Raw genomic sequence first — 27,409 nt, 5'->3', positions numbered from 1 at the left:
TCATTCTTCTGTGTAAATCTTGGCGAAGTGTGCCTAGGCATTATGCTACATTTTAAGGCGCAGTTCATGATTGACCCAATACATACTGATCAACTTTCTTTCTACCGGCCTTCGGGAAGTTGCAGCCATTGTGCCTCTCTGCGAAGCTTGGCCGGCATTGAGGGTCAATATCCCAGCTGGCAAGACTCCGAAAGTCATAGAGTTATGCCTGCTACATAGGTGAGAAATCTGCAAGCCAGGTAGACAAGTGGGCCTTAGTATCATTATTTTCCTGTCCCTTATTCGTCATCTTCCCCTTTCATTTGTCTCTGCACGATAGTGACTTGATGAGCATCAAGTATAAGCCACCCTTTGGAAAGTAACACGGCAAGTGTGAAAGCATGCAGCGCAAGACAGACCATGAATGAGTGACAAGTATCAAATGGGGTGCATGAATGAGTGACTAGTATCAAATGGGGTGTTATGGTTGTAATAGGTTAATATCAGAATTCTTTTAACAATCTAGCCATCGCCCATTATTTTTCAACTCGAAATTTTGTCGAATATTTAACATTCGGTGCTGCATCAGAATCGAGCTGGTGAAACTCCGCTCTGGCATGGATACACTAAGCCAAGTTTTTTCCCTTCCAAGCCCTTTGAATGTCAAACGGGGCGGGGAACCAAGCTGGCGGCTCCCCCTCCTCCATCATCTCGACCAGGGCCTCGGCGCTACGGAAAGCCCAAGCCATGCCGTGCCCATTCATGCACACCGAAGCAAACAGCCACTCCTTACCGGGGACAGGACCCACAACCAGCAGCCCGTCCGAGGTGTAGCAGGTGATGCCCGTCCAATCTCCCAAATATTCCGTCGACTCGCCCCAGTTCTCGCGCCCATAGCTTATTCGCCCGGCGTTGCGTAGGAAATGGGCAATCTTGTCGTTGACGACGGTGTCGTCGGTGATATTCCGCTCACCCGATGGGCTAAACACCTGCCCACCGCCGTAGATGACGGCGCCGGCGCCAGAGTCCCCGGGCTGCCGCGACGTGATGTAGTAGCCGCCACCGGTCGGGTCGTCGCCGTATGTATAGCTGCGCTTGAAGACGGGGTTGGCGGACGTGTCGGCAGATGGGCGCACAGCTGACACCTGGCTACGGCCCGGCTGGAGGAACTGCGTTGCTTTGAACCCCGGGTGCAGCGCCGACGTGAAACCGTTGGTGGCTAGCATGACTTTGCTTCCCTTGACGGTTCCGCGGTCCGTCTTGACTTCCCAGGTGGTGGGGTTGGCGTCGTCCGGGCCCGAAACTGGCGTCAGCTGCAGAGCCATGGTGTGTGTTTGTAGATTGAGGCCTTTGGCCAGGCCGAGCTCCAGCATCGCGCAGACTGTTATGTAGGGGTTCTGGGTATGGCCAGTGTACGTCACCGCGCCTATAACTTCGGGCCACTGCGAGTAATCCCTCGCCTCTTGGCCTTGCAAAATCCTGCGTGGATTTCCTTGAGGGACGTCCTCGGGCCGGCGCTCCTCCAAAGCCTGTTGGAACTCTACAGTCTCGACGGCCTTGTCGAACTCCTCGTGGGTGTAGTAAAAGTCCACCGTCTCGACGTCCCTCCACCCGCTAGACACGTTGTGGGAAAGCACAAAATCCCGCACGTCATCCACGCAGTCCTGCTCCAGCTTGGCGACCTTGAGCGCTTCATCCTCGCCGTACAGCTCGATCCACTCCTTGACGTTCTTGTAGTCGCCCGTCCTGGCGTGGCCGCCGTTCCTCCCCGACGCGCCCGAGGCTGCGGCGCGGGCCTCGAGCATCAAGATCGACAGCGACGAGTCCCTGTTCAGCAGCTTGTAGGCGGTGGCGGCGCCGCTGATGCCGGAGCCGATGATGACATAGTCGAATATCTTGTTCGTAGGAAGATCTGGTGTCGAGCGGAGGTTGGCGATGCGGTGGGGCGGGTCTTGCCAAAAGGACTTGGTCGGGTTGGGCAAGGGGAAACCATCGAGAGAGATGGTCGAAGTATTGCATGTGGAGGGAGATGAGGCAGACTCGAGACGTTTGATGACATGGGAGAGGGTTGGGGTCAGTAGCGAGCTCGAGGCTACGAGGACTAGGAGTTGAGGGTACCACATGACGGAGGGCGGGATGAAGGGGTTGGCAGATGTGGAAGATGTCGCTTGGCTCTCTACTGACACAGGTTATGGTCGGATTGCCGATCATGCTTCTTAGGAAATATATACATATTGACGCACCTCCTTTGCAGCTTACCCAAGACCGAGACCGGAGTGATGTTCGGAAGTCATAGCTAAGCACCGACGCCAAGAAGGTGTTGATCTTGTCATCTGTATATACGACAAGCATTTTTCAAGAAGGATTGTAAGACCATCGGAGATAAAGCATGCCAATCGAACAAAGCGCATCCACCCATAACGAACTCGCTTGTTCTTAGGGATCCACTCTACCGATTCCCACTCCCGTTATATCGATGCTCCCAATGTAAAAATTCACATAATTAGTTACCGGCTTGAATTCCCGTATGTTGTGGAGATGGGAAGATCTCATGCCGTGCCGATGGCCGTCCTATCTGTATCTACTCCACGCCGAGAGTTCCCGACTCCACTTTCGGGCTGATGCTCCGTCCTTTGACGATCTTGACCTCGCTCTCACAATCCCACTTTGAGACCAGTTTTCTGCCTGCCCAATTTTATCCCTATCGTGTGGCCCCTTTACTCATATCTTGATTTAAGTGCCAAATTTTCTTATTTTTCAATTATTGCAAAGATATCACTCGACTACTAGCCCGCCTAGGTTCTCGGAAGTTTCCTTGTGTTTGATCCTCTGGATCTGCCTCTCCAGTGGACCATCACGCCACTAATCGATGCCGTGAATTCTGCTCCAGCAACATGGATGCGCCTAAATCTCAATATACGAAAGCCATTTTTTTGTACAATTATCCCAGGAGCAAAGTTGACAATGACATATAAATCCCATACCAAACCAGCATCGACGATTCTCATTGCCTCCTCGATGTTTGCGATTCCGACGGTTACGTATGGCTAATTATGAGTAATGGGGGACGCATGGGCAGATATACGAGCGCGAAGTCTGTCGGAGGTTGCGTGTATATGCGGCATACAATGTAAACATGTGACTTAAAACGGAACAAGTTTTGTTCGAGAACCAATTTCAAGACCGCAGTTGCCGTAGTTGGTGGGCTATTCCATGACCCAATCTGCCCACCTCCAGCACCGGGGCTGAACTCGACGCTCGCAGCTGCGGGGACGATCCCCACGTCGCCGCCAGGACAAGTGTGCCGTCCAGGAACAAGCCCAGCTGGACGGCCGCAGCTGCGAAACTAACCCCGAGGCTTACGGTGACGGCGGCTATGTCGATAACGGCTACGTCGTGGTGACTGGAAGGACTAATCACGGTTGATTTGAAACAGGAATGGAGAGGAAAGTTTTGGACTCTGCTGCTGACGACAGAAATCAGCTCCGTTCGAACTGCGGCGAGCATAGGGTTGATTGGATGACCAAAGCGGATTTGATGTCGTGCACATTGAGGAGAAAGGATGTGGAAGAAACGAGGAGACTCGGCTGAAGTGCTCTGCGGACTGCAAAAGCACCCAAGTGGGACGACCAAATTTCTAGGGCTATTACGCACCTAAGAACCCAGCGTGACGAGGATGATCAGTGGTTGAAAACAGGGGTGATTGGTTTGTGCATGACAAGTGTGTGCCGGGGGACAGAACAAAGCTTGGGTGCTACATATGAATTAGAGTCCATCACCTTGCATAGGGAGCAGTTATTATTAACGTGTTGGCCGAGACTGATCATATTTCAGTGCAAGTTCTTTGCAGTACTTCGTCACCAATACTTACCTACTCTCGCGCCTCCGGTATGTGACAATAGCCAGAGGGCCGTCGGATGTCATCGGTGGTAGGGCGTTGCAAAGGTAATCATACGTTGAGACATGCTGGGCCCCACACAGTTCTTGGTCTTGTCTACTCAAGTTGTGCATCAGACGTCAAGGTATCTTTTCGACTTGGCTTTTATATATTTGGTTCGCCATGAGTGTGTGCAGGCAAGCGTTAGATATCCATGCTATAGATAGGCCCACAGCCCAGGTGACGTATGCTCCTATCGATCTCTGACTTATAAGATGTTTAGCAAAGAAACAACAATGTAGTAGAGCTATTTACCCAGCTGACGATGAGACTTGAACTGCTGTGCATGGAGTGACACTGAAAGTTTCTCATAGAAGTCGTCAGAAAGCAGCTAGCGTCTTTAGTCGTGCCACAACTTACAAGGCCAGCAATAGAGCTCTGCCATGCCGCATCACCAACAACAGGTGTTGGGCTGCCCTGAAACAGAACAGACAAATACAGGGTTTGTCAGTATGGGATTCCAGCCACAGCTAGCACTTGGGCGATGCAATAAATGCGTTTCCTCAGGCAGGAGTTTCCATACAAGGGGTGCCGATCTGTTCGCCGCTATTGATGTTGTCAAGTTATCGACAAATACTTTGATGCTGTGTCGGTGCAGACATTTGTGAAAGCTTTCTTTACATGATTGATCCAATAGCTGAAGGAGATTCGTGGGTAGGAAGGTTGGTGGTCAGATCTTGACGTCTCTGTTGCGGTGGCCAGTCGGCTTCACGGGTCGGTCTGAAATTTGCGAGAGCCCCGCGCGTGGTCGGAAACAATATAGGATACAGATGGTGGCGCCGAAGCTGGCTTGCTGCGGCACATGAGCGGGATCATGTTGCGACCTCTTCAGTAGTGTTGAGCGGTGATGCTGCAAGCGTTTCTAAGTCACCAAGGTCTGACCTGCCAAGCTTTGACACTACGAAGCGTCAAGCTCTGTCTGTTTTCTGTGCTCAAGTAGCAAGCCGTCAGCAGAGAATGCCGCCGTCAACAAATGATGCTAAGTCCCAGGCGCGAAAGCAGCCCATATGTGCATTTCTGAGAGATCGATAGGACAGCGAGTCGGCAAAACAATCAAGTCGCGACCCTAGTTGGTATTGCGAGCGTTTACCGGAACATCAATCAATCATCCCTACTTTGGGCCCTAAGCTCGCCAGAGCGTGAATTATATAGCTTTGAAAACAAACAAACGGGGCGCTCGTTGTTCGCGAATTGACCAAGCCTTTCTATTTGGTGCCATGCATACGTCTGAGCCTTTTACGGGATGCTCATTAGTCCACCCGGTATTGCTGCGTAAAGTCAAAGTCCACCAAAGCTAGCAAAATCGGGAAGGTGGGAGAGGAACAACAACAACATTTTGAAAAAGATTTCTAATTCCAATTCTCACTTGATTGCTCAAAAAAGAATTAGCAAGATGCTGCGTACGTTAGAAATTCATTTCAAAGCCCTGTGTCCAGTAACGGGGTGCAATAAACCAATGGACATAGCAGAATCGTGAATAAGATACCGATTAATCCCGCTGTCTATATTCTTTCTCCTATATTATGTTGTGACCGGAAGTGGCCTATTTTACTTATCTCATCCTCGCGCGAATGGGGCTATCGGTGGCACAGCAAAACCTTAAGCCTTGCAGCTCAAATGTGATAAATTGCAGTTTCGAAATTGTGCAAACTGCAGAATGGAATCCTTACAAGCGGGGCCTATAGATGCAATAACGCATTGATTCCAAATACAATATATACACAAAGCTGTTACATATACCGCGTTATTTCCTTCCATTTGTTAACGGGCTCGCTATGGACGGCTTACAGTGTTTTGGACCGGATGACACCTTCTACGTCATTTTAAGTTGTTGACCTTAGGACTCCAGGTCTGGACTCTCCGCCGTACCCTTCACTTCTAGCTTTTACTACGATAAAGCGTCAAAATCTTGCGATAAGATTTGAGACACTAATGTAAGACAACGTTGCAATAAGAATAAAACCGTATTCGTCTGTTTTATTCAGTCGTACAATGGCTGTAGACCGAAGATTTTTGTTGTCGTTTTGTACAGTTTGGAGCAAATCTATCTTCCGCTTTCGGTACATACATTCAATCTTCAAAACGTGGGGACGGCCTGACGATACCTGAGACTACTTGACAAGATGGAGGTTTGGGCTGAAACGTACCCTTGCTTAGGTTAGACATCTTTCCGGGACAATCGAAACGGATATGTAGGGTGGTAACTCGTTCGTGAAGAGGCAGGATTCGATCGTGCAGGCCGTCGTCCATGACATGGACTCAAATGCCGGTCTTCCATCTCTAAATGGGTCATTTCGGAGGTCAAAGCTTGAAGGACATCAAGCTTTGGATTGTGTTATTCACGCCCTTTTTCTTTCTTGACAAAGCTAAGGGCCAATTTAACAGGCAAATCCAGGGAACAAACCTACCGTCTCCGCATATTAGACCCACCTTTGCGTAGGCAGCTTACGCTTAGTCGTTCAGGCTTATCAATACGCGTTGGATGCCATGGCATATAGTCACTTTATGCAGCTGGAGGATTGCGAAGCCATTATTCAATTCGACGCCATTCCTATTATTCGACCCCGCAAACCTCGACGTTTCGAACCTAATAATCGAAATTCCGGATGACAAGCTAGGCGATAACCCGCTTGCACCTCAAAGACGCCCCGGCCCATCTCGAGCAGCAGGTGGCACTGCTCCACCTCCCCAATAGCAAGGCGGCCAAACTAAAGCGGTTCGCCACGCTCGATAACGGTGGCCTGATATCGAAATCTGCCCAATATGCCTATCTTTGGCGTGTTTTCAATAAAGTGAGGGCTGTTTTGAATATGCCCTCGCGAAACACGTTTTTGTGGCAGGGCAAGGCTATTAATCTCGACCGCGGTTTTATAATCCGCATTTAGCCCATAGGCTAATGCGCAATACGCTAAACTGCGTTTTTCAAATTTAGCCTTTATTTTCCCACTAATAATCGCTGTAATGGTGGATAGGGCGTTGTTAAGCAGGTTGGCATATTATATCCGTTCGCTAATAAATAATTGCAACGAGGAATATTTTAACGGTTTGACGGCTATAACAACATTTGTCCGCGATAAGGGCAAATTTAATTTGCGATTGGACCCGCATCCTTTAATAAATATATTGGTAATTAATTACAGGCCCGCGGACGTTAATAATTTTAATTTTGGTTTCGGAAAGCCGATTACGCATCGGCATTTATTTGGCGGCTTTTAAACGGGGGATCCCGTTATTATATACGTGCCTATTAGGTTCGGGGACTTTAACAATGCGTGCGTCTTTTTAATATCCATAGAGAAAGAGCTGGTGGATAAAATAAGGGCAATGCGTGAAATTTCAACTTTTTTCGAATACCGAGGCGTTATTTAAATTGGCCCAATGTGCTATTTAGGTTTTTCGTTTGTGTTACACGCGTATAAAAATCAAGGGGCAAATTTGGGATTTAAAGTCGTTGTGGTGGACCTCGGGAGCGGTATAACCCGGGTGGGGAGGGTTTCAAAACGTTTGAATTATAACGATTTAACCGGTGCTTTTAAAAGCTTACGTAACAGTAATTAACAAATCCTAACTAAGCGTGTTATTATATGGTGTTTATAATTATTATAATATTCTCCTCGTTGCAAACCCCAAATATAACGTTAACTGAGGAAATTAATAATTTAAATGCCTTTATTTAACGTATTTGTACTACCATTATTACAAATATTAATTAGTTTTAACAGGAAAAATATAATCGTTGCGATCGGTAAAATAATATAATAAAATAAAACGGTGTTTTTATACATAGTAATTATTTATTTGTAATTATTTACAATCCAATAAAAATTTATCAAAATTTCTGCTACTCGGTTTAAAATTACGAGGATCCACACGTAATTTACCCATTTGCATGTCTGCTTATAAACAAATCAAAATCGGCTTTAAATGGTAATTTTAATTTCCTGGAATCGTTTTTAAAAATTAAAGAGGCACGCCATAACGAACAAATCTTTTCGAACCATCGGCAGAAGTTTCCCAAAAGCCATCATCACAAACTCCACTAATATTATTCCAATCAGACGATGTATTATCGCCGTCATAGGACCGGGGAGAACCGCCATTAGAAGACCGGGGAGAACCGCCGTTAGAAGATTGAGAAGCAACGGGGTTATATGAAGCATAAAGGGCGAAATAGGCATAACTGTCGGCATTGTCAAGGGCGAGTGTTTTCGAAAGCCTATTATTACAAGATTAGCAACTTATATTTTAATTTGACAAAGAAAGTGATTAAAAAATACCTTTTCGAGTCTTGCGATCCATATGCATGGTCTTTGGTCGGCCCAACTATTATAATTTAATTAATAAACTTGTTCAACTCGGCGTTTTGCGATATTCGTAGGGTTAACTTACTTGTTCTGAAATGGCTAAATTCGTGTATAAGTGTTATCGCCGCTGTGTAATCTTCCACTTCAAAAAAATACGGGCAAAGACTTATTTCACTCGAGTCTCTGCTTGTATAAGCAACAGTTTGTCCTTTACAATGAAAGCCCTCTTCTTCGCAAACCATAGGGGTGAAATGCTCGACGAAATCGCATCTTTTTTCAATTTCTCTAAAAATCTTTTGAACAGTTTGTATATCTGTTTCGTCGTCAGTTTTAAAATATTCGCGCCTGAAATTTCCATCGTTTCGAACGGTGGAAGCAGCGTGATCACTAAGTTTTGAGCATCTAAACAATTAAAGTTAATAAAACTTGGTTTAAAACGCCCAATATCATTATGCAACATACAATGGTAATATAGTTTTTTTTAAATACGCCTTTTGCGATTCGTTGCAATTTTCAATGTAATCCCGCTTAACAATTTTGGAGTTGACATTAATTGTTCTTTTATTACTCGCAGTCTAATTTTATAAAACGTTAATATTATAATTAGAAATTTGAAAATGGTTTAAACATACTGATATTATATTTTCAACATTTGTAATTGTTGAGAGATTAATCTCCCTCTTCGCGGCCCTGTTATTATAAGCAGCGGATGCAATATGTAAAACTGCCCAAAAAGATAAAAAACGCATAGTGGTTACACGTTAAACAAAAAAAAATAATTCGGAGAAGAATTTTGTATATGTATATATATATAAATAAAAAAGTAAATGTTAAATGTAAGAAAATATACTTTGAAAAAGAAATTATTAAAGAAAGCGGCTTTATATAAAATTAATTCTTTACTAACCGGTAAATGTGGCTTTTACATATTATTTTACATTTTCCGGCGCATTAAATTTTATTTTATATAATAATAAATATTATTAAAAATTATTTATATTACCATTTATGCGCATTAAATAATATAATAGGGCATTAAATATCCGACGAACTAGTATTTATTTATATTATACGCTATTAGCACAAGTAATTATGGCGAAAAACTAGCATTTTTAATGCGAAGATTATTTAACGATTCGTTATTTTTTATACGCTACATATTATAAGCCCCGCGTAAAGGCGGTTACAAAATTATAATTTTTAACAATAGTATGGGCCAAATAAACTATATTATAAAATGGGACGCCAGTCTATTAATAAAGGCACAGTATATTTTAATAATATTATTAATAACCTCCGTAATAATATAATAAAATAGAAATATCAAAACCGTAATATATTACTTTCAATGCGTTATTTTAGCAACTTAATTAAATAATATAATCTCCCCTTAGCTGGGAAGTTTATTATCAACGTTTAACAATTTAATCCAGTTTGCAGCTTTTCGGAAACTTTTATAATGGCGAAGGGTATATTGGGAAAAATCATGTTAAACATTCCCCCTGCCTCGTATATAGGGAGGCCAATTTTTCCAGTAAATTGCGTCCCGCTCCTTTCGGTCCACCGGGTAAATCGTTTCCCTCTTCGCGCGTCAAACCGGCTGGATTTGTACGCCTGCGCGACAAGGTTTAAAATCTCCTCTTGCAACCGTAGGTCCCGTTATTTTTTGCTTGAAACGTTACGGTAAACGTGCAGGATTTGAGTCCCGTTAATTTCCAGCCAGAGCGTATCCCGCCTTTTTCCGGACGTAGGTAAGCACCCGGGGCTTTATTGTCACGAACTTATCCCAGCTTATAACGTTCCAGTGGTTTATAATTTTCATACGTAGAATGGCGTCTATGAAATATCTGGCCATATTTATCCCTCCTACTAGGCCCACAATTCTGCCCTTTTTCGTTTCCAGACGTTAAATTAAGTAATAGCCTGATATGGTTGTTTTCGAGCCTGTTTTTCGTCCATTTGCTTCATATTATTAAAACAAATTTCAAATTATATATTGCATATTAAAATCCTTTGTCGTCCATTTTTAACTTAAAAAAAAGTTAAATAAAGCAATTATATAAAATCAATGTTTGTTATGGAAAGGGATATGGTTATGCTAACCATTATATATGCATTTCTCGCAAAATCGTATCGCATTCTATTTTTTCTTAACATTAATTTAAAGACTGTTTTAAATTATTGTGTCTCGGGCCAAACAAATGGCTCTGCCAATACCCAAAAATAATAATTTTATTGCGAACCCAATTCCAAAAAAAAACCCCCCGATATATTTGTCTGGAATTTCCTCGGATATGTAGTTGTGGACGGTCTTTCTCCAGCTTGGTAATAAACGGGGTTATTGTCGATTGTTAATTGTTCGACTGTATCCCATCCTCAATAGTTAATTTCCTTAACTTTCCGTAGTTTACGCAAATTTGTTTCGTCGATAACTACATTTAATACATTATTATACACAGCCGCAAAACAGTCTCCCGGAGCGTTATACCCTGCCGTTGGCGGAAGAAAGCTAAATTCCTGTGGCTGCGATAGGTTAGATGAGAGCTTTGGCAGAAATATTGTGAGAAACTATTTAATCATTGTTCTAACGTCCCCAGTCACCCGTGTCTATTCGTTAATGGTTCCTGAAAATGCTGGCTCGGCAATGGGGAAAGGTTGTCCAACAACCACAATTTTCGCATCAAGCAATTCCATTCTTCAATGCCAATATCCGTTGGTAAGCCCCAACACAGCCCTGCACTGGCGAAGAGGTATGTGGGAGGTGATGAGATGCAGATTATATAAATTAGGCACGGCGTATTGTCACGTTGGTGCTGGGTTTTGTGTTTACTTTTCCTTGGAAACAACACAGGACGCAGCTTGGCAAATGACAACACAAGCATGGGTAAAAGTTTAGGTCACGTTGGACGGTCTCACTGCTCTGGCCTAACAGCACTAGCAATTCTAACTACACAATAATTAGAAGGCGAAATGCGCTTCGCCAAATTTCGTAGTTAACCCTTTTAGTAGTGGTGGTGTGGAGTTGTGATTCATGTGGCTTGGCAGACTTCGCTTGTACCTGACAGATCGCTTCAAAATACAAAATTGGGGGCCAGCCCCAAAACAGGACCGTCCCAATAGTGCTGCAGCGTGGTTAGTGCCTATTCTTGCTCTTATCTTAAAACACCTGATGATTTAACATTAGAAATTATATTATTAAACCTTATCCTGAAGCTATTCACAATCCGACGAATTTCGCGCCACGAACTGTAAATTAAATTTGCTCTGTGAACCGAAAATTCGATTTTTGCCGCTTGCAACCCCGTAAAGCCGTTCTGGTTTGAATAATATATTATATTACGTATATTTGGCCCGCATTAATTCATTGCGAGGTTGTTTGGGTAAGGTACCTTGGACCTTGTGCTTCGATTTTCAACTATTAATAATTTAATAATATTTGTAAAAGGAATAGTACTGTTACTCGATTTAAATATAGCTAATTTAAATAAATTAATGTTCATCCCTTTTTAGCCCCAATATATTTAAAATATTCGTGAAATCTAACTTTTATTACAACAAAGCCGAATTAACAGCCACTATACCTGGGCGATTTACACCAAATACATTTTTTTACGGCGAATTTAATTTTATAGCAATTAAAGTGCATGGTCCGATTATTTTTAAATTTTTCAAATTAATGCAAAATTATCCATGTTCGTTAATGTGGAGAGGTATTTCTCTTCAAACACCGATTTTCTCATCTCGATTACCCGCATTTACAGCTTATTAACCCTTTCCGTTGCCTTTGATTCCAATTACGTTAACGCCAGGTTGGCTATATTCGTCGACGTGTAGGGATTTTTTATAATTTAGGATTTATATACGAATTCTAACAGCCTGGTATGTTAACCCCCCAATGATCGCCCATATTAAATATATATTGAGAAACATTTGTTAACAAACTGCTTTACACCAACCTATTTTCTTCTGCCGGCTCTTTATCCAATAATATTACGTACCTCTTGTCCCACATCCCCGCTAACCGACACCCAAAAATAAACATATATTATTTTATCATCCGTACTTTTTTATAAATATCTCGACAAATCTTTTATGTTTGATTTGATTTTCAATTACTTATTTTCCAATCAAAATAATATATTTATAACAGGCTCATTTTAGTTATTAACGGCGTTAATGATAGCGAATTAATTTAGCCTTGTGGGCTGACCAGAAAACGCGAGTTGGGCTGTATGCACATTGTAAATATTCGGGAATCCTTTGTAAATACACAGGTGGTAGCAATCCATCGGGCGGATTAATGTCATGAGTGTGGCATAGTGATATTATACAATCATCGACAAACATCCTCCACCATTTATGGGTCAGACCCACCTTTGTTAGCGATTTACACCCAAACATACCAATAAGTTTAACAGCTGAAGAATTTTCGCCCTCCGGGCGCCGGTCGTCATAGCCTTACCAAAGGTTTTAAACCGCCGCGCGCGCCCGCAAAGTACGCCGCAGGTTTTGCCGCCGGGCCAGGCCGAGTCGGAATACGTATTTTTCGATACGTATACCGCTAATACGTCTAAGCCGGCCGGCCGCGGAAGGTATTCCAATTTCCCGGCCCTGGTTATTAAAATATTGCAACAAAAGTTGGAAAACGTGGAAATAGTCGGTAATTGGTTCGAAAAGGTTTTTACAGCCAAATTCGAAAGTTTATAGGCCCCGGAAAACGCCGCGCTTAAGAGAATTGTTTTCGAATTTAATAATATAATTAACGGTTGGTTTTTTAATCGTATTTTTCCTAAAAAAAAACGTTCGCGTTCCCCGTCGCGTTCGCCGACCAGTTTTAGCGAAAAACGTAGTATTTTAATTATAAAAACGGGTACGGCGTCGTCGGTTTTTAAAAATAAAAGTACGCCTATTAATAAATTGGTTATATAAACCGAACGAACCGCCACGTTATTAACGGCGGCCCTAACGCAAATTTTAACCCCGGCCACGCGTTCGTACCCGATACGTACAACGTCCGGTAATATATTTAATAATTCCGTAATTTTTTCCTAATTGGGCCGGAACCGTTTCCAAACCCCGAAACGTTTGACAAAATAACCGTTTAACCGTATTTTAATCCGCGTAAATAACAAATTGCGGATAATAACGAAAAAATTATACGCGGTAACGATTAAATTGGCCGAATTGGTTTCGGTATTATATAGTAAAATTCCAAACGCCAAACGTATTTTTACGGGTTGGGGTATTACGGTAACCTTTAAAAAAATACGGTAAAAATTCTTTAACCCTAACGCGGTTAAAATTATTATAAACGTATTGGACGCGCGGGAAATTATTATCCCGATAATTTGGTATATATACGCCGTTTTTAAAATATCCCGAACGTTTAATTATTTGGACGGAAAAAAGAACGTATATAATATAATCTAAAAGGAAATTACCGTAATAATAGGCCAATAGCCAATTAATTAGTATATTTCCAAATATAAATACGACCCGTATACGGTTAAAAATACGTGGATAATATTTTTTCTTTAACCCGTAAAATTTTTTCAGTTTTTTGGAATGTCGAAACGTGCGCGGAAAATTAAAAAATTACGCAAAATTATATACCATTACGATAATTGCCAAAAATATTACGAAATACGTCGTTACGTACGGTAAACGTATTGCGGTATATATAGTAAAATAAAATATACGATAAAGGAAAAACCGTATAAAATGTGAGGATTAGGCCCCTAGACCTACCCTTAGAATTACGATTCGGCTCCATACCGAGCCAGGGATCGGACAAAGATCCACTATTTCCGGATTTAAGCGCGTCTTTTAAACGCATCGTCGATTGTAATTTTTCTTTTTTTTTTAATTTAAAATTTTCGTCGATAACGCCTAATATATTAAGGTTTTCCAATATATACCTGGCCGTAATATAATTTTAAATTTATTATAATTTGCTGGTAAAATAATTAAAATATATCGTTTAATCCTTTTATTTAATCGTTTACTACGTCGGCTATATACGACGGTAAATTAGGCTATAAAAAATACCATTCGCGAAATTAATATCGCCGCGTAAAAATTACAGCCCACCGATTCGCTAATCCCAACGCGTAATAAACGTAAATTTAGCAAAGCCAGATAATTTGGCTTTAAGTATTATTATTCCCAATACCGAAAATTCGGATTAAAACGGAAAGATTATATTTGCCCCAATAAGCCCAAAGTTAATAAAACCCGTTTTTACCAACGTTAATATAAAATTTGAAAAACCCGTTAAACCCTAATCCGATATAAAGTAAAATTAACCAATCGATAGCATCGAAATTAACGGATTATACGAATACGAATTAGTTTTTAAACACCCAAAAAAGGCGCGAAACCCTTTTTACCAACTTTTTACCAAAACGTTAGACGGTAGGAACGAAATTCCGAAATTTCTAAGCAAAACGCCTTTACCTGCCGCCCAAATAAGAAACGAAATGGCAAACGAAAGCGAAAATATAACCGGCTAAATTACTATTATTTAATTACAGTTGCAAGATTTTTTGGCTATTATTGCCCAATTTAAAAACCAATTTACCATCCGGAATAATAATATTACCCGTTAAACCCGCGGTATTACGTTTTTAAATAACGTTTTTGGAAGGGTTAAATTTAAGCCTTATAATATCGCTGCCCGGACAACATTTAAACCTTACGGAAATAACCAAAATACTAAAAACCCTATTTACAATAGGACGGTACGTAAAACCGGCATTAATCCCGGTATATTTAATAATAATAAAAATCGTTTTAATAAATGGATTACCAAAATCGCAAATAAATTTGTAAAAAACGACAAAATTTATAAAATAGAAAAAAACCGTATAACGGTAATTAATTCTTTTATTAAAGGGTTTACTAACGACTTTATTTAAAACCGTTATAAATCCACTATTATACCTTTTAATAACGCGGCCGAAATGGTCGCGACCTTAACAACTATTTACCACGATAATAATCAAATTTCCAAAACCCGTAAAAAATTTCGTTACCTAAAATTTAATTTATCGGACAAATTAATAAATATCCACCAATTTATTGGCAAAATTAATAACCTAGCCGATAAAATTAACATTACCAAAACGGAACGCAAATTGGTTTTTTATAAATATATTTTTACCAATTTAAACCCCCAGTTTTTTAACCTATCCAAAAATCCAAATATTTTATACGAAATTTTTACCGGAGAAATTGCAAATTCGGCGTTGGCCCAATAATACGTTTGGAAGGAATTCCGCGAAAATCGTAAAAAAAAGGAAGAACGCCGTAAACGTTTAACCAACGCCGAATATAAATAACGTCGATACGAAAATCGCCGGTATAGCCAGGAAATTAAAAACCAAACCCGTATACAAACTATTAACGCCCCGAAATCGCCCAGTAAAAAAAATGCCAAATTGGTTATTAAAAATAAATGTTTTTTTTGCAAAAAAACCGGGTATTTGGTACGTAATTACCCCGAAAAGGCCGTTTATATTACCGCCGTTCTCGCCCTTTAACACGAAAACGATCGAAAAACTGGTAAACGATCCGGTTACAACTTATTTTCGTCGGATTCGGAAAATTGCTAAAGCTACCGAAAATCTTTTCGGCAATTTGTATACCTTAAATAGCCAAAATCGATAAATTACCCAAATTAAATACCTTTTTTACTCCCATTTAATTGTAAAATAAACATCGTAATTTTAACGCCCAAACTTTTTATAATATTGGAACAAATATATATTTATCCATTCGACCGAATTTCGCGAAAAAGGTCGTCCAACGTTTAAAACTACCTATTAAAAAATTTCCCAAACTTTTAAATTTTGGAAATTTTAACGGGAAAATTACCGTAAAAGCCACCGAATATTTTCGGTTTATTTTGTAAATCGACGGACGATAATTTCTACGGTAGAAATTTATCTTCCTCGAAACGGTATATAATATATTTATCGGATAAAAATAATGGACGAAATATCGAATAGGTTTATTTCCAATTACCCGCAATTTCGTTTGGTTTAACGACCTGCCCGCCATGGCCTAATATTTACCCGTAATCGTTATATAACGTTTAAATCCGCTTTTGGATTTCGAAACCCAAATTAACGCAATCCGCCGGAACCGTAAAATGGAATAAAAAAACCGTCGTATTTAAGTCCGCAAAATATTTTAAAGCCCTAAACGCCAATACGGAAATTAGATTTAAATCGTAAAAATTAACGCCTTTCCGATTATTTTAAAAACCGTTTCCAATAAAACCCTACCAGCAAATATTTATGCCCTTTTTAACGACCTACGTTAAAATTAATAAAAACGATCCCCGTTACCCACGGAATTTATACCGTTGGTATTAATAAACGATACGCCTATAACCAATTTTAATGCGGTATTAGCCCTATAATAAAATAAAACTTATAATAAATATCCCTTTCCATTTTTTATAAAAGAAAACCCGGAATATATTACGTAAATACGAACCAAATTGCCCAAAATATTTGCCTATTTTAAGGGTTTTTTTTCCAAAAAAACGTCGACGATTTTCCCGTTTAACCGACCCGGTTTCGACGTAATTTTGGAATTTAAGAAACCTTTGGAAGGGAGGTTAGCCCGTTATTCGACCCTTTTCGCGATAATAGAGTTGGAAAAAAAAACCATCGACGAATTTTTAAAAATCGATTTTATTTAACGGATTATAGAAAAAACCGCAGTTTTAATTTTATTCGTTCCTAAACCGCAATCGAAAAAATAACGTTTTTATATAAATTACAAATGGGTAAATAAATTTATTAAAAGACGACAAATATTTGCCCCCGACGTGGCCGGGACGTTGAACAAATGTGGAAAAACCCGGAAAATAACCAAAATCGATATTATTCGAATTTTTAACAAATTGCTAATAAATCCGAAATTACGGTATTTAACGGCGTTTAAAACGCGATAAAATATATTTTAGTGGAAAATTTTACCTTTTGGACTAAAAATCGGACCCGCCTGGTTCCAAACTTTTATTAACGTTTAATTTAATAAATTGTTGGACGTTTTCGCGAACGTTTACGCAAACGACGTATTAATTTATACCGAAAATAAATCGGAATAAATCCATTTTAAACAAACCGAAAAGGTTATTTACAAATTGTATAAAACCGGATTTTAAGGCGATATTAAAAAATTAAATTTCGGCGTTTTCGAAATCGAATACCTAGGTTTATTTTTAAAAATCGGTAAAAGTATTCGTATCGACCCTAAAAAGGTCGAAACCATTACCAGTTGGTAATGGGACGATATTATTTCCGTTTCCGTAATACAATCCTTCCTAAATTTATATAATTTCGTTCGGACGTTTTACTATTACGCTAACGAATAAGCAAAATTTCTAACCCAATTATTAAAAAAGGGAATTCCGTTCGAAAAAGGCCCCGAATAAAAATTTGTTTTTAAAACGTTAAAACAATTGGTAATTACCGCCCCCGTAATAAGTTTTTTTAAACCCGGTATATTTGTTAAAATGAATACCGACGTTAATAGCAGGATTACCGCCGGTATTATATGGTAATAATAGGACGATAATAATTGGAAATTAATCGGTTATTCGTCCAAAATTATATTCCCTGCTAAATAAAATTATCCGATTTAAAATTAGGAGCTATTGGTTATAATTAATACGCTAAAGGATTTCGAACCAGCCCTATTAGGTACTAAATTTTATATTTTTACCGATTATTAGGTTTTAATTTATTGGTTAATTAAGAAATTTTTATCCGTTCGCCAAATACGATAGGCTAATTACCTGGCCAATTTCGACTTTATTTTTAAATACCGTCCCGGTAAGGATAATATGGTAACCGATACTTTTTCGCGCAAAACTATCGATAATTTTACGGTTAAAGCCCGAATTATATTAAACCGCATTATTATATTAATTCTTTTAAAAAAAATCGATTTCCGACCCGGCGAACTTTTTCCAATTATTAGCAATTTAAAACCTTCCGTACCGTAAGGAGTTAACCTGGTAGCCTTTATCCTGGAAAAGAACCTAAAATAAAACCTAGATCGCCATAATAATTTGTTAACGGTACCCGAAATTACCCAGGATGGTAAGATTTTTTTAAAAACGGCTTTTATCCGCGAAATTTATAAACCTAAGATTTTCGGCCATGGAAGCCAAAATAAAACCCTAAACCGCTTAAAAAAAGATTATTGGTGGCCCGACCGAAATCGAAACGTTAAACGCTATATTAAAAATTATCGCGAATATTAACGTAATAAGGTACGATATAATAAAACGCCTGGGCTATTATACCTATTGGAAATTTTTAAACGGTATTAGCAATACGTGGTAATAAACGGCAAAATTATACCCAAAAATAAAAAAAGCTATAATTACGTTTGGGTTTTTATCTACCGATTAACCAAATTTTTGGCCATTTTACCGGGAAAAAAGACAAATATCGCGGAAATTTTGGCTATGCGGTATTATTAAATTATATACCGTTGGAAAGGCGTCCCCGATTTATAATTTTCCGACAACGCCGGACCGTTTATATCCGAATTTTTAAATATTTTAAACGAATTAATAGAAATAAAGTATAAATATGGAAACGCCCGTTACTTTTTAAATTAAAGTAACGTCGAAATTATTAACGTTAAATTGGATTAGAAAATGCGTTTTTATATAAATAAATATTAAACGAATTAACGACGGCATATTCCCGTTTTCGATTTCGGCTATAATTCGTCCGTTTACGCCTTTATCGGTATGGTACCGATCGAAGCAGAAATAAGAATTCGTCCTAAAAACCCGTTTTTTTTACTTTTACCCGAAAAAAACCTGGAAACCGGTTAGCAATAAAAGACGTTAAAAATGTCTGAAGGAGGTTACGAGGTAGCTTTAAGGTTTTAAGGTTGGAGATTACTTGTAGGGATAATTGAACCGTAGAATGGCAGATAACCGTCTGCTAGCGGATAGTAGAAATTTGTATTGTTTGTATAGTTGATTGCACAATTGATTGTAAGATCGTTGTTATGTTCGTTGTTATGTAGAGTATTAGAATTGGATACGTGTACCAATTCTATGGCATGATCTCTTCGATCCGGATTGCCGGAAGTGCGGGGTAGAACCACGTGACCGGTTCTGCCACGCAGGGCTGGCTGGAACCGTTCACCTGGATTACTTATTGCACTTATTGCACTTATAAGAAAATGCGACAATACTGGGAATCGAACTCATGCACTTTATATTATTGTTAAATTTATTATATGAATTATACCACTAAGCTATATTACTTATTTGTCTTATTTGCTTTATTGCAAAAAAGACGTAATATTTAAAGCTTTGTGCGTGCATGCGTTTTATTTATTTATTTTGTTTATTTATTTATTTTGGGTACAGGGTAGCCTTATAAAATCGGCTCCTGTTAACAAAATGGTCCGCCAAACCCGGTAAACCTAGGAATTGGCCCGTAATAATGGATTTGGAACGTAAATAAAATAATAAAGGCAGATTAATAAGAAACGGCGACCGGTCGATTTTACGGTAAAAAATACGGTTTACGTTAACAAAAAGGGTTTTTTTACCGAAATTTTTACGATTAAATTGGATTCGCAAAATACAGGACTATGGACGATTTTCGAGAAAAAGGGCTACAGTTTTATTTTCGATACCCTTACCTGGTATAAAAGTAATAAACTATTTTACGCCAGCCGATTACGTAAAATAGGAACGGATCCATTATTTTAATAATATTAAAAACCGGAATTACCGGTCGAAATTAACGGAAAACCGGAATGGGAAATGGAATAAATGTTAGCCTTACGTTTATTCGGACGAAAAAAAACGTTACAATATTAAATATCGTAAATCGGATTCGATCCTAATAAAATATGGTATAAAGCCCGCGATTTAAAAAATTTACCAATATTATTAAATACCTTTTACAGAAAATATCCGGACGTAGTAAAATTTCCGGTAAATTTGCAATAGTGGATTAAAAGCGCAATAAAAGATATTTTTACGGAAGACGGACCCGAGAATAATATTGCCGAACACAATGCGAAAAAAATACGAAAACGGAAAAAGGTCCCGAAAAAATATACGTAACAAATTTAAAATTTTAACCGCTTACGTCGATTAGGCCTTAAAAGGGGGTAATATAAAAATTAAGCCCTTAAATTTACTTTTAAAATTACGATTCGGTTCCATACCGAGTTAAAGATTGGATAAGGATTTACTATTTTCGGATTTAAACGCGTTTTTTAAACGCGTCGTCGATTGTAATTTCTTTTTTTTTTTTAGTTTAGAATTTTCGTCGATAGCGCCTAATATACTAAGGTTCTCCAATGTATACCTGGCCGTGACATAAAATAGCCCCCAAATGCGTTAATTATTACGGTTATTTCCTATCCGGATATAAAAATTACCCTGCCCAATTTTTGGTAGTAAATGGGAAATTTAAACGATTTTTACAGCGTAAATTAAAAAGGATCCGTAAAATCGGACGTGCTAACCGTGCCGCGATTATTAACGACCGGGCTAAAACGGTCCGCCGAAAGCCGGTATTTGCAATTCCGGTCCTAAATACCTTATCGCAATATTCGCAAACCTCGAATTTCCGATCGAATATTTTAAATAAAAAAACGCGGCTATACGAGGCGGTAAAAGCGGATATCCGCAATTTCCTGCAAATTAAATAAAAACGTATATACGATAAAATCGTTTGGGTAACCGAAATAGAAAAAAACGTAGCGGTTGCCGAATTTTGCCCCGTTAATATAATAAATTTGGAAGTAATTTATCGATTAATATAACGAAATATTCGTTCGGCAATATATAACGGGAACGTTTTAACGTAATTTGGGTTAACGTAAGTAAAAAAATGGGTATATATTTAAACCTATTGGAATTATATTACCAAAAAAAAATGGACCTGGTTAACGTCCAAAAATTATAATACGGGCTAAAAACGATTATATAAACGTACCCGGGTTATAATATTTTTACGCTAATAGACAAATAATACGCGAACATTTACGAAATTATAATTAGGTTCCGGCCCCGGATATTTATTTACGTTAAAAAGGGGGCAATCCTAAAGGCCGTATAACGACGATTACCGTAAGGCTAAAATATACGGAACGTATTTTGGTTCGAAATTAACGGAATATTATTTATTAACGTATATAGGGCTCCGGGTATTAAAACCGCGTTGGAAATAATATATAATACCGTATTAAATGGACCTACGGTAATAGGCGGCGATTTTAACGTAACGGCTATTATATATTAATTAAGCCGTACAAACGTACGCGGAAAGGATTAATTAACGGTATAGGCGCAAATCTAAAATATATATTTTATAGGAAATATCGGCGTACCTATTTACCGCGACGGGGGTTTACTAAATATGGTTTTTTTTTAATTTTTCCAATACGGTAATTATAATTAATAATAGTTTATATATAAATTCCGATTACAAATTTTTTTATACTATATTACGGACGCGCGGCGTCCCCCGCCCGAAAATGGTTAACGTTTTAATTAGGGACGACCGGTTATTAAAATTCGCGGAATTATTTATTTTTAATATGTAAAATATACCGGACCCGGAATTCCCGGCCGATAATTACGTATTAGACGCGTAAATAATTAAATTTACAATTTTATAAGAATAAATAACGTGGATCGTAGGTACGCCGGCGGGAAAAAAGGGCAATTCGGTTTTTTAATGGACCGAAAATTGCTAACGGTTTTAAATCGAATTTTAACGGGTTAAACGGAACGTTATAAATAGGGTAAACGCTTTTGCCGAGGAAAAAGTTTATACGAAAGGGATACGGGCCGCGAAACGGAATTATTGGAAATATTGGATTAACCAATTACGCGACGATAAAAATTTGTAAAATATAATGGGTTAATTGGAAACCGGATTACGTTTCCGGTCCCCGCCGTTAATTATTAACGGCGAATAAATAAACGAATTTTTAATAAAAACGGAAATATTATAACGGAAAATATTTGGCCGATTTTCGGCGGAAAATAACCTGTAAAAAAACCTTTTGAAAATCTGGTCGGCGGACGAAATTAAAATTTTTTAAAATACCCAAATAAATGCGAAAAAGGCGGAACGTTTTTATATTGGGGTTACAAATACGTTTCCGGGTATTAACGGAACGACCGTCCGGTTATTAAAAACCGGATGGGTTTTATTGGCCGAACCGGTACGTAAATTTTACTAACGTTATTTGGAATTCGGATATTTCCCAACGTTTTGGAAAAAGGCCGAAATCGTAATATTACCGAAAACGGGGAAAAAAAACCGGAATAACATTCGATTTTGGCGGTTTATAGCCTTTTTTTCCTATATCGGAAAAAGTTTCGAAAAATTCGTTATACGCCGGATAATTTGGGCCATATACGATAACGGGTTTTTTAATTATATTTATGGCGGTGTTTTATTTAAACGATTAGCGACGGATTTAATTTATACCTTCGTTTACGATATCGAATAGGTTTTAATTTGCGGGGAGGAAATTACTTTTATCGTATGCGACGTTTAAAACGCTTTCGACGCCCTTTTTTATAAACGATTAATACGGAAAATACGGAATTTCGGGTTTAATAAAATGCTTTTTAAATTCGTAATTAATTTTTTAAACGGCCGTTAGGCCCGAATTCGGTTGGAAGGTACGATTACGGGTTTTAGGCGGTTTGGATACGGTACCCCGCAAAAATTTCCCTTTTCCCCGATTTTATATATATTATATTTGGCGTATTTTGTTAAAAACGGTGCAAAATGGCGGTTGGTATACGTAAACGACGTATTTATATAAAAATCGTTACCTTCGTTGGAAAAAAACATACGTTGATTGGAAAATAAATTCCGGAATATATACGAAATTGCGGCGGAAAAGAAAATTTATTTTACAGCGGAAAAAATAAAAATAATCCATATTATTAAAAAAAGGTACGGTCGTAACCCGGAAATCCGGATTAATGGTAAAACGGTTACCCCGGTCCAATTACCGGGCGGTCGACGCGGATAAAACGTTTCCGGGGCCGAACGTTACCCGAATATACGTTGGTTTGGTTTTTGGTTTAACCGACGGTTAAACGGGCGCCGCCACGTGGCCGAAAAAGCTATTAAAATAATGGCGGTCGCTGCTTACTTTAAAAGTTTTGGGGCAGTAAAATACGGACCGTTTACGGCTATATTTCGTAAAATAACGGTAATATACGTGGGTTTATCGGCCATTTACGTAACCGAAATATAATATAATTTAACGTATAAATAAAAAAAAAATTTTAAAATATTAAACAAACCGTTGGTTTTAACGGTACGGGTAATTTTTCCGGCGTATAAAACCACCTTTTCGTCCACTATTTTTAAGGACGTAGGATTATTTTCGGCCCGCGTCGCGCTAGCCTATACCCGTTTAAAATACGGCGCCCGATTAAAGTTCGCGGATAAAAAATACCCCTTTATTAACCGTTTACGTAAAATATTTTGTACCCGCAATTCGGGTTATTCGGCCACGATTTTGTAAACGGCTATACAATTTCTCCCGCGGATCCGGAAATTAAAATTGCGCGTATTTCGTAATGCCCCGGATTTTTGTATTAACCCCACCGGAAAAATCCCAAAAAAGGAAACGGCCCGCCGTTTTATAAAATGGTTGGATATAATATTATTTAACGATATTATAATATATACGGACGGTTTGGAAAAATACGAAAATAATTGCGTCCAAATAAAATACGGATAGGCCGTTTTTAGGGCGGGTTTGGAATTTACCGCAAATTCCGTATTTATTACGCCGGAAAACTACGTTTTCGACGCCGAGGCGATTGGCGTTTTAAAAAGGTTATAGGCGGTAATTAAAACCCAATTAAACGCCCGGATTTGGATTAATATAAATAATATTTTGGTTATTTGGAATTTTAAAAGCGACGCGCCGCATTCGTTCCAATAAATTTTTTTAAAATTTTATAATTTTGTCGATTTATTTCGAAAATAAGGTACCGAAATTCAGGTCCGTTAGTATTTTAAATATTAGGGAATTCCGGAAAACGACCGGGCTAATAAATTGGCCAAAGCCGGTTCCGCCGGACCGCCGGACCCAAACCCGAAAATTTAGTAAACTACGTATAGCGGTACCGGTACGGTTTTTAAAACCATTTTTTCGAATATAAAAAAAAATTGGTAACGTAAAAAATTTTGTAAACGGTCCCCCGTATATAGGAAATAAAAATTCCAATATATACCGAAAAAAAAGCCCGAAAAATTGCGTTTGCTAAAATTCCTATTGGGCTATTATTTGGTTATAAAAATCGGTTACGGCGATTTTAAAATTTATTATAACCGTTTTAACCACTAAAATGCAAATATTTCGTATATTTGGTATTGGAAACGGACCTTTTTTAAATATCCGGTATATTACCGCTTTTCGCGGGCGGTATGGAAAAATTGGCCGTGGCCTAATAACGACCGGCCGGTCGGGCCGCCAAACCGCGCCCAACGCCGCAAATTTTTCCAAATAAATTTCGGGTAACCGAAAAATTTTAAGGCGTTTTTAATAATTATTAATTATTTTAACGCCCGTCCCAAAGCGGCCCGCCAACGTTCCGCGCGTTACGAACGTATTTTACGTTTAGGGATACCGATTGTAAGCGATTCGAATTTTAACGAGGAATAAATTTATTGCTTTTTTACCCATATTTTACGGTATAAGCCGTTAGACGAACCTTCCGTATATTTTAGGTACGGGGTCGCGTTAGTAAATTAACCTTTTAAGTAGAACCGGGTCCGAACCCGGTTAGGCACGATTCGCCTTTGCCCTTTTTGTTTTCCCCCTGTGTAAATAAAGAAGATAGAACGCGCGCCGAGATACCCTTCGGGAGGTTGCTAACGGCCGGCTAACAAGCCGGGCCGAGCCCGGCGTTAACTAATATTACTACTACTACTACTACTACTACTACTACTACTACACAATCATCGATACAGGGCAGGCCACGAGACCAGCGTTGCGGCCGGAACAAATGGTTGTGCGGTGCTGAAAGAAATTCCTCTCTCTATATATAATACATCTTTTATTTCGTGTCGCTACCATGTGGGACCAACCACCGCAGCAGGCACGCGAACCGGAAAGGACTGGCACTACAAGAGCTGTCGAGGAAATTCAGGATGGCTATTTACAATGTATAGCAATTGCAATGCCCCCTGTTTTTGTTTCCTCGGCCCTCCGTAGGTGCCTTGCAATGCCGATCCGGTGACTTGCAGGGAGGATACTGCAAACAAGGGAAACAGGGAATCTTGTTAATTTTGTCCGGGTTAGCGGTGGAATTGTAAGATTCAGCAATCTCAACTTGAGCAGCGGCCCCGGAAAAGCGGTTTTATTTGCGTCTGGCGCCTTGAGACGAAATCCAAACCTATTAGCACCCAGATAAAATTAATGTGGACGGCAGTTTCGAAGATATACGTATCTATAACGGTTAGCATTGGCAAAAGCCTCAAAAGCAAATAAAGCAACCATCTCGAAGGCTCACAAAATTTGAATCTAGCTAAGGCCTGCCAAAACCCGCCCATGGGGGCCCGGCCCGGCCCAAGTTTGAACACGGGTTTTCTTGCCTGGCTGTGGGCCCTCGTGGGAAAGCCCGTGAATACGCAAATATTTCGAAATTTATATTTGTAAAACTGCGATCAAAATTACATTAAAATAAATATAATATAAAATATTAAAATATTTAAAATAATTATTTCTTATTGTTTATTATAAATATTTATTTAATTGTACTTTATTAGCCAAATAAGAACTGCGAAAGAAGATTTATTTTATAATATTTACATTTGAAAATCCTTCGAATTGCGCCCATATTGTGAAGATTAGGCCACTAAACCTACCCTTAAAATCGCCTTTTAACTCCACTTACGCGCAAAGGTTCCATTAATTTTGGATTTAAACGCGTTTTGCAACGCGTTATTAATTGCAATTTCTCTCTTTTTCTCAATTTAAAGTTTTTGTTAAATGGCGCCTAATATATTAAAATTCTACAATATATATATATATATATATATATATATATATATATATACCTGGCTATAATATAATTTAAGTTTATTATTATTTGCTTATAAATAATTAAAATATATTATTTAATTCCTTTATTTAATCTTTATAACGCCGGTTATATACGACGGTAAATTAGGTTATAAAAAACAGTATTCCCGAAATAAATATCGCAGCGTAAAAATTACGCTTCACCAATTTATTAATTTTAACGCGTGATAAATATTAACCCAGTAAAATTAAATAATTTGGTTTCCGGCATTTATTACTCTTAATAACGAATATTCGGACCAAAATAAAAAGATTATAATTACCCTAACAAGTTTTGAACCAATAACCCCGATATAAAAACTATAATATAATGTTTAAAATGTAAGTTATTCGTTAATAATTACCAGCGTTTCCTTTTTTTTAACCGCGTATATTATTTTATTAACCGCCTTTAATATTTTTAGAATTAATATTTATATAAGTTATAAAAGCCACATTATTTAAATACGTTAATCATTTTAATAAAAAACCTTTTATATAAAGGTTATAATTAACAAAACGCCATTTATATTATTGTTCGGTATAATTCATCCACCAAAGTTAACATTTATAAAAGGATTCCCAAACCGGAGTTAAGAATCCAAATTATATTTCCAGTTTTACATTTAAATATATATATATATAAATATATATGACCTGGAACGCGTAATATAATTTAAGATGTTAATATGAAATTATCCCACGGACCTGTTGTAAAAATTCGGAAAAACCGCACGCGGACCCAATTTTAAAAAACCCGTATATTCTTTCGCGTTCTATTAATATTTCGACATTAAAAATTCATAACCCAATTAATTAAAACGCCCGCAGTATTACGAAGAAATTGTAATAATTTACAAATTACATAATCGGATCTCTTAACGTCTTTATTAACGCGATTAGTTTTTATTAATTCTTAAAATATTCCTAAATTAAATTCAAAGAAAATAATAATTTAAAACCGGTAGACCTTTCCCCGACCGGGTTTTTCGGTATATTTAAACCACTTATGCTCTTTATTAACCATTATAATAAATAATTAATAAAAAAGAATTAAAATAACAGGTAATAAATA

The 27,409-nt window shown here is 38.5% G+C and overlaps 2 protein-coding genes across 2 annotated transcripts; both read right to left on the bottom strand.

Moving 5' to 3' along the window:
- Positions 1-605: 605 nt before the first annotated feature.
- PgNI_12221 (uncharacterized protein) lies at positions 606-2,102 on the bottom strand (the record flags this gene model as incomplete). Its single annotated transcript, XM_031132175.1, has 1 exon — positions 606-2,102. One exon carries the CDS (start codon positions 2,100-2,102, stop codon positions 606-608), a length of 1,497 nt encoding a protein of 498 aa, XP_030977226.1.
- A 1,054-nt stretch (positions 2,103-3,156) lies between these two features.
- Positions 3,157-3,903, bottom strand: PgNI_12220 (uncharacterized protein; the record flags this gene model as incomplete). Its single annotated transcript, XM_031132174.1, has 2 exons — positions 3,157-3,382; positions 3,851-3,903. 2 exons carry the CDS (start codon positions 3,901-3,903, stop codon positions 3,157-3,159), a joined length of 279 nt encoding a protein of 92 aa, XP_030977225.1.
- Between the last annotated feature and the right edge of the window lie 23,506 nt (positions 3,904-27,409).

The sequence above is a fragment of the Pyricularia grisea genome (genome assembly GCF_004355905.1).
Source record: "Pyricularia grisea strain NI907 chromosome Unknown Pyricularia_grisea_NI907_Scaffold_8, whole genome shotgun sequence".
NCBI lineage: Eukaryota > Fungi > Ascomycota > Sordariomycetes > Magnaporthales > Pyriculariaceae > Pyricularia > Pyricularia grisea.
The sequence above is the reverse complement of the archived record's forward strand: the minus strand, read 5'-3'. Positions and strand labels throughout refer to the sequence as shown.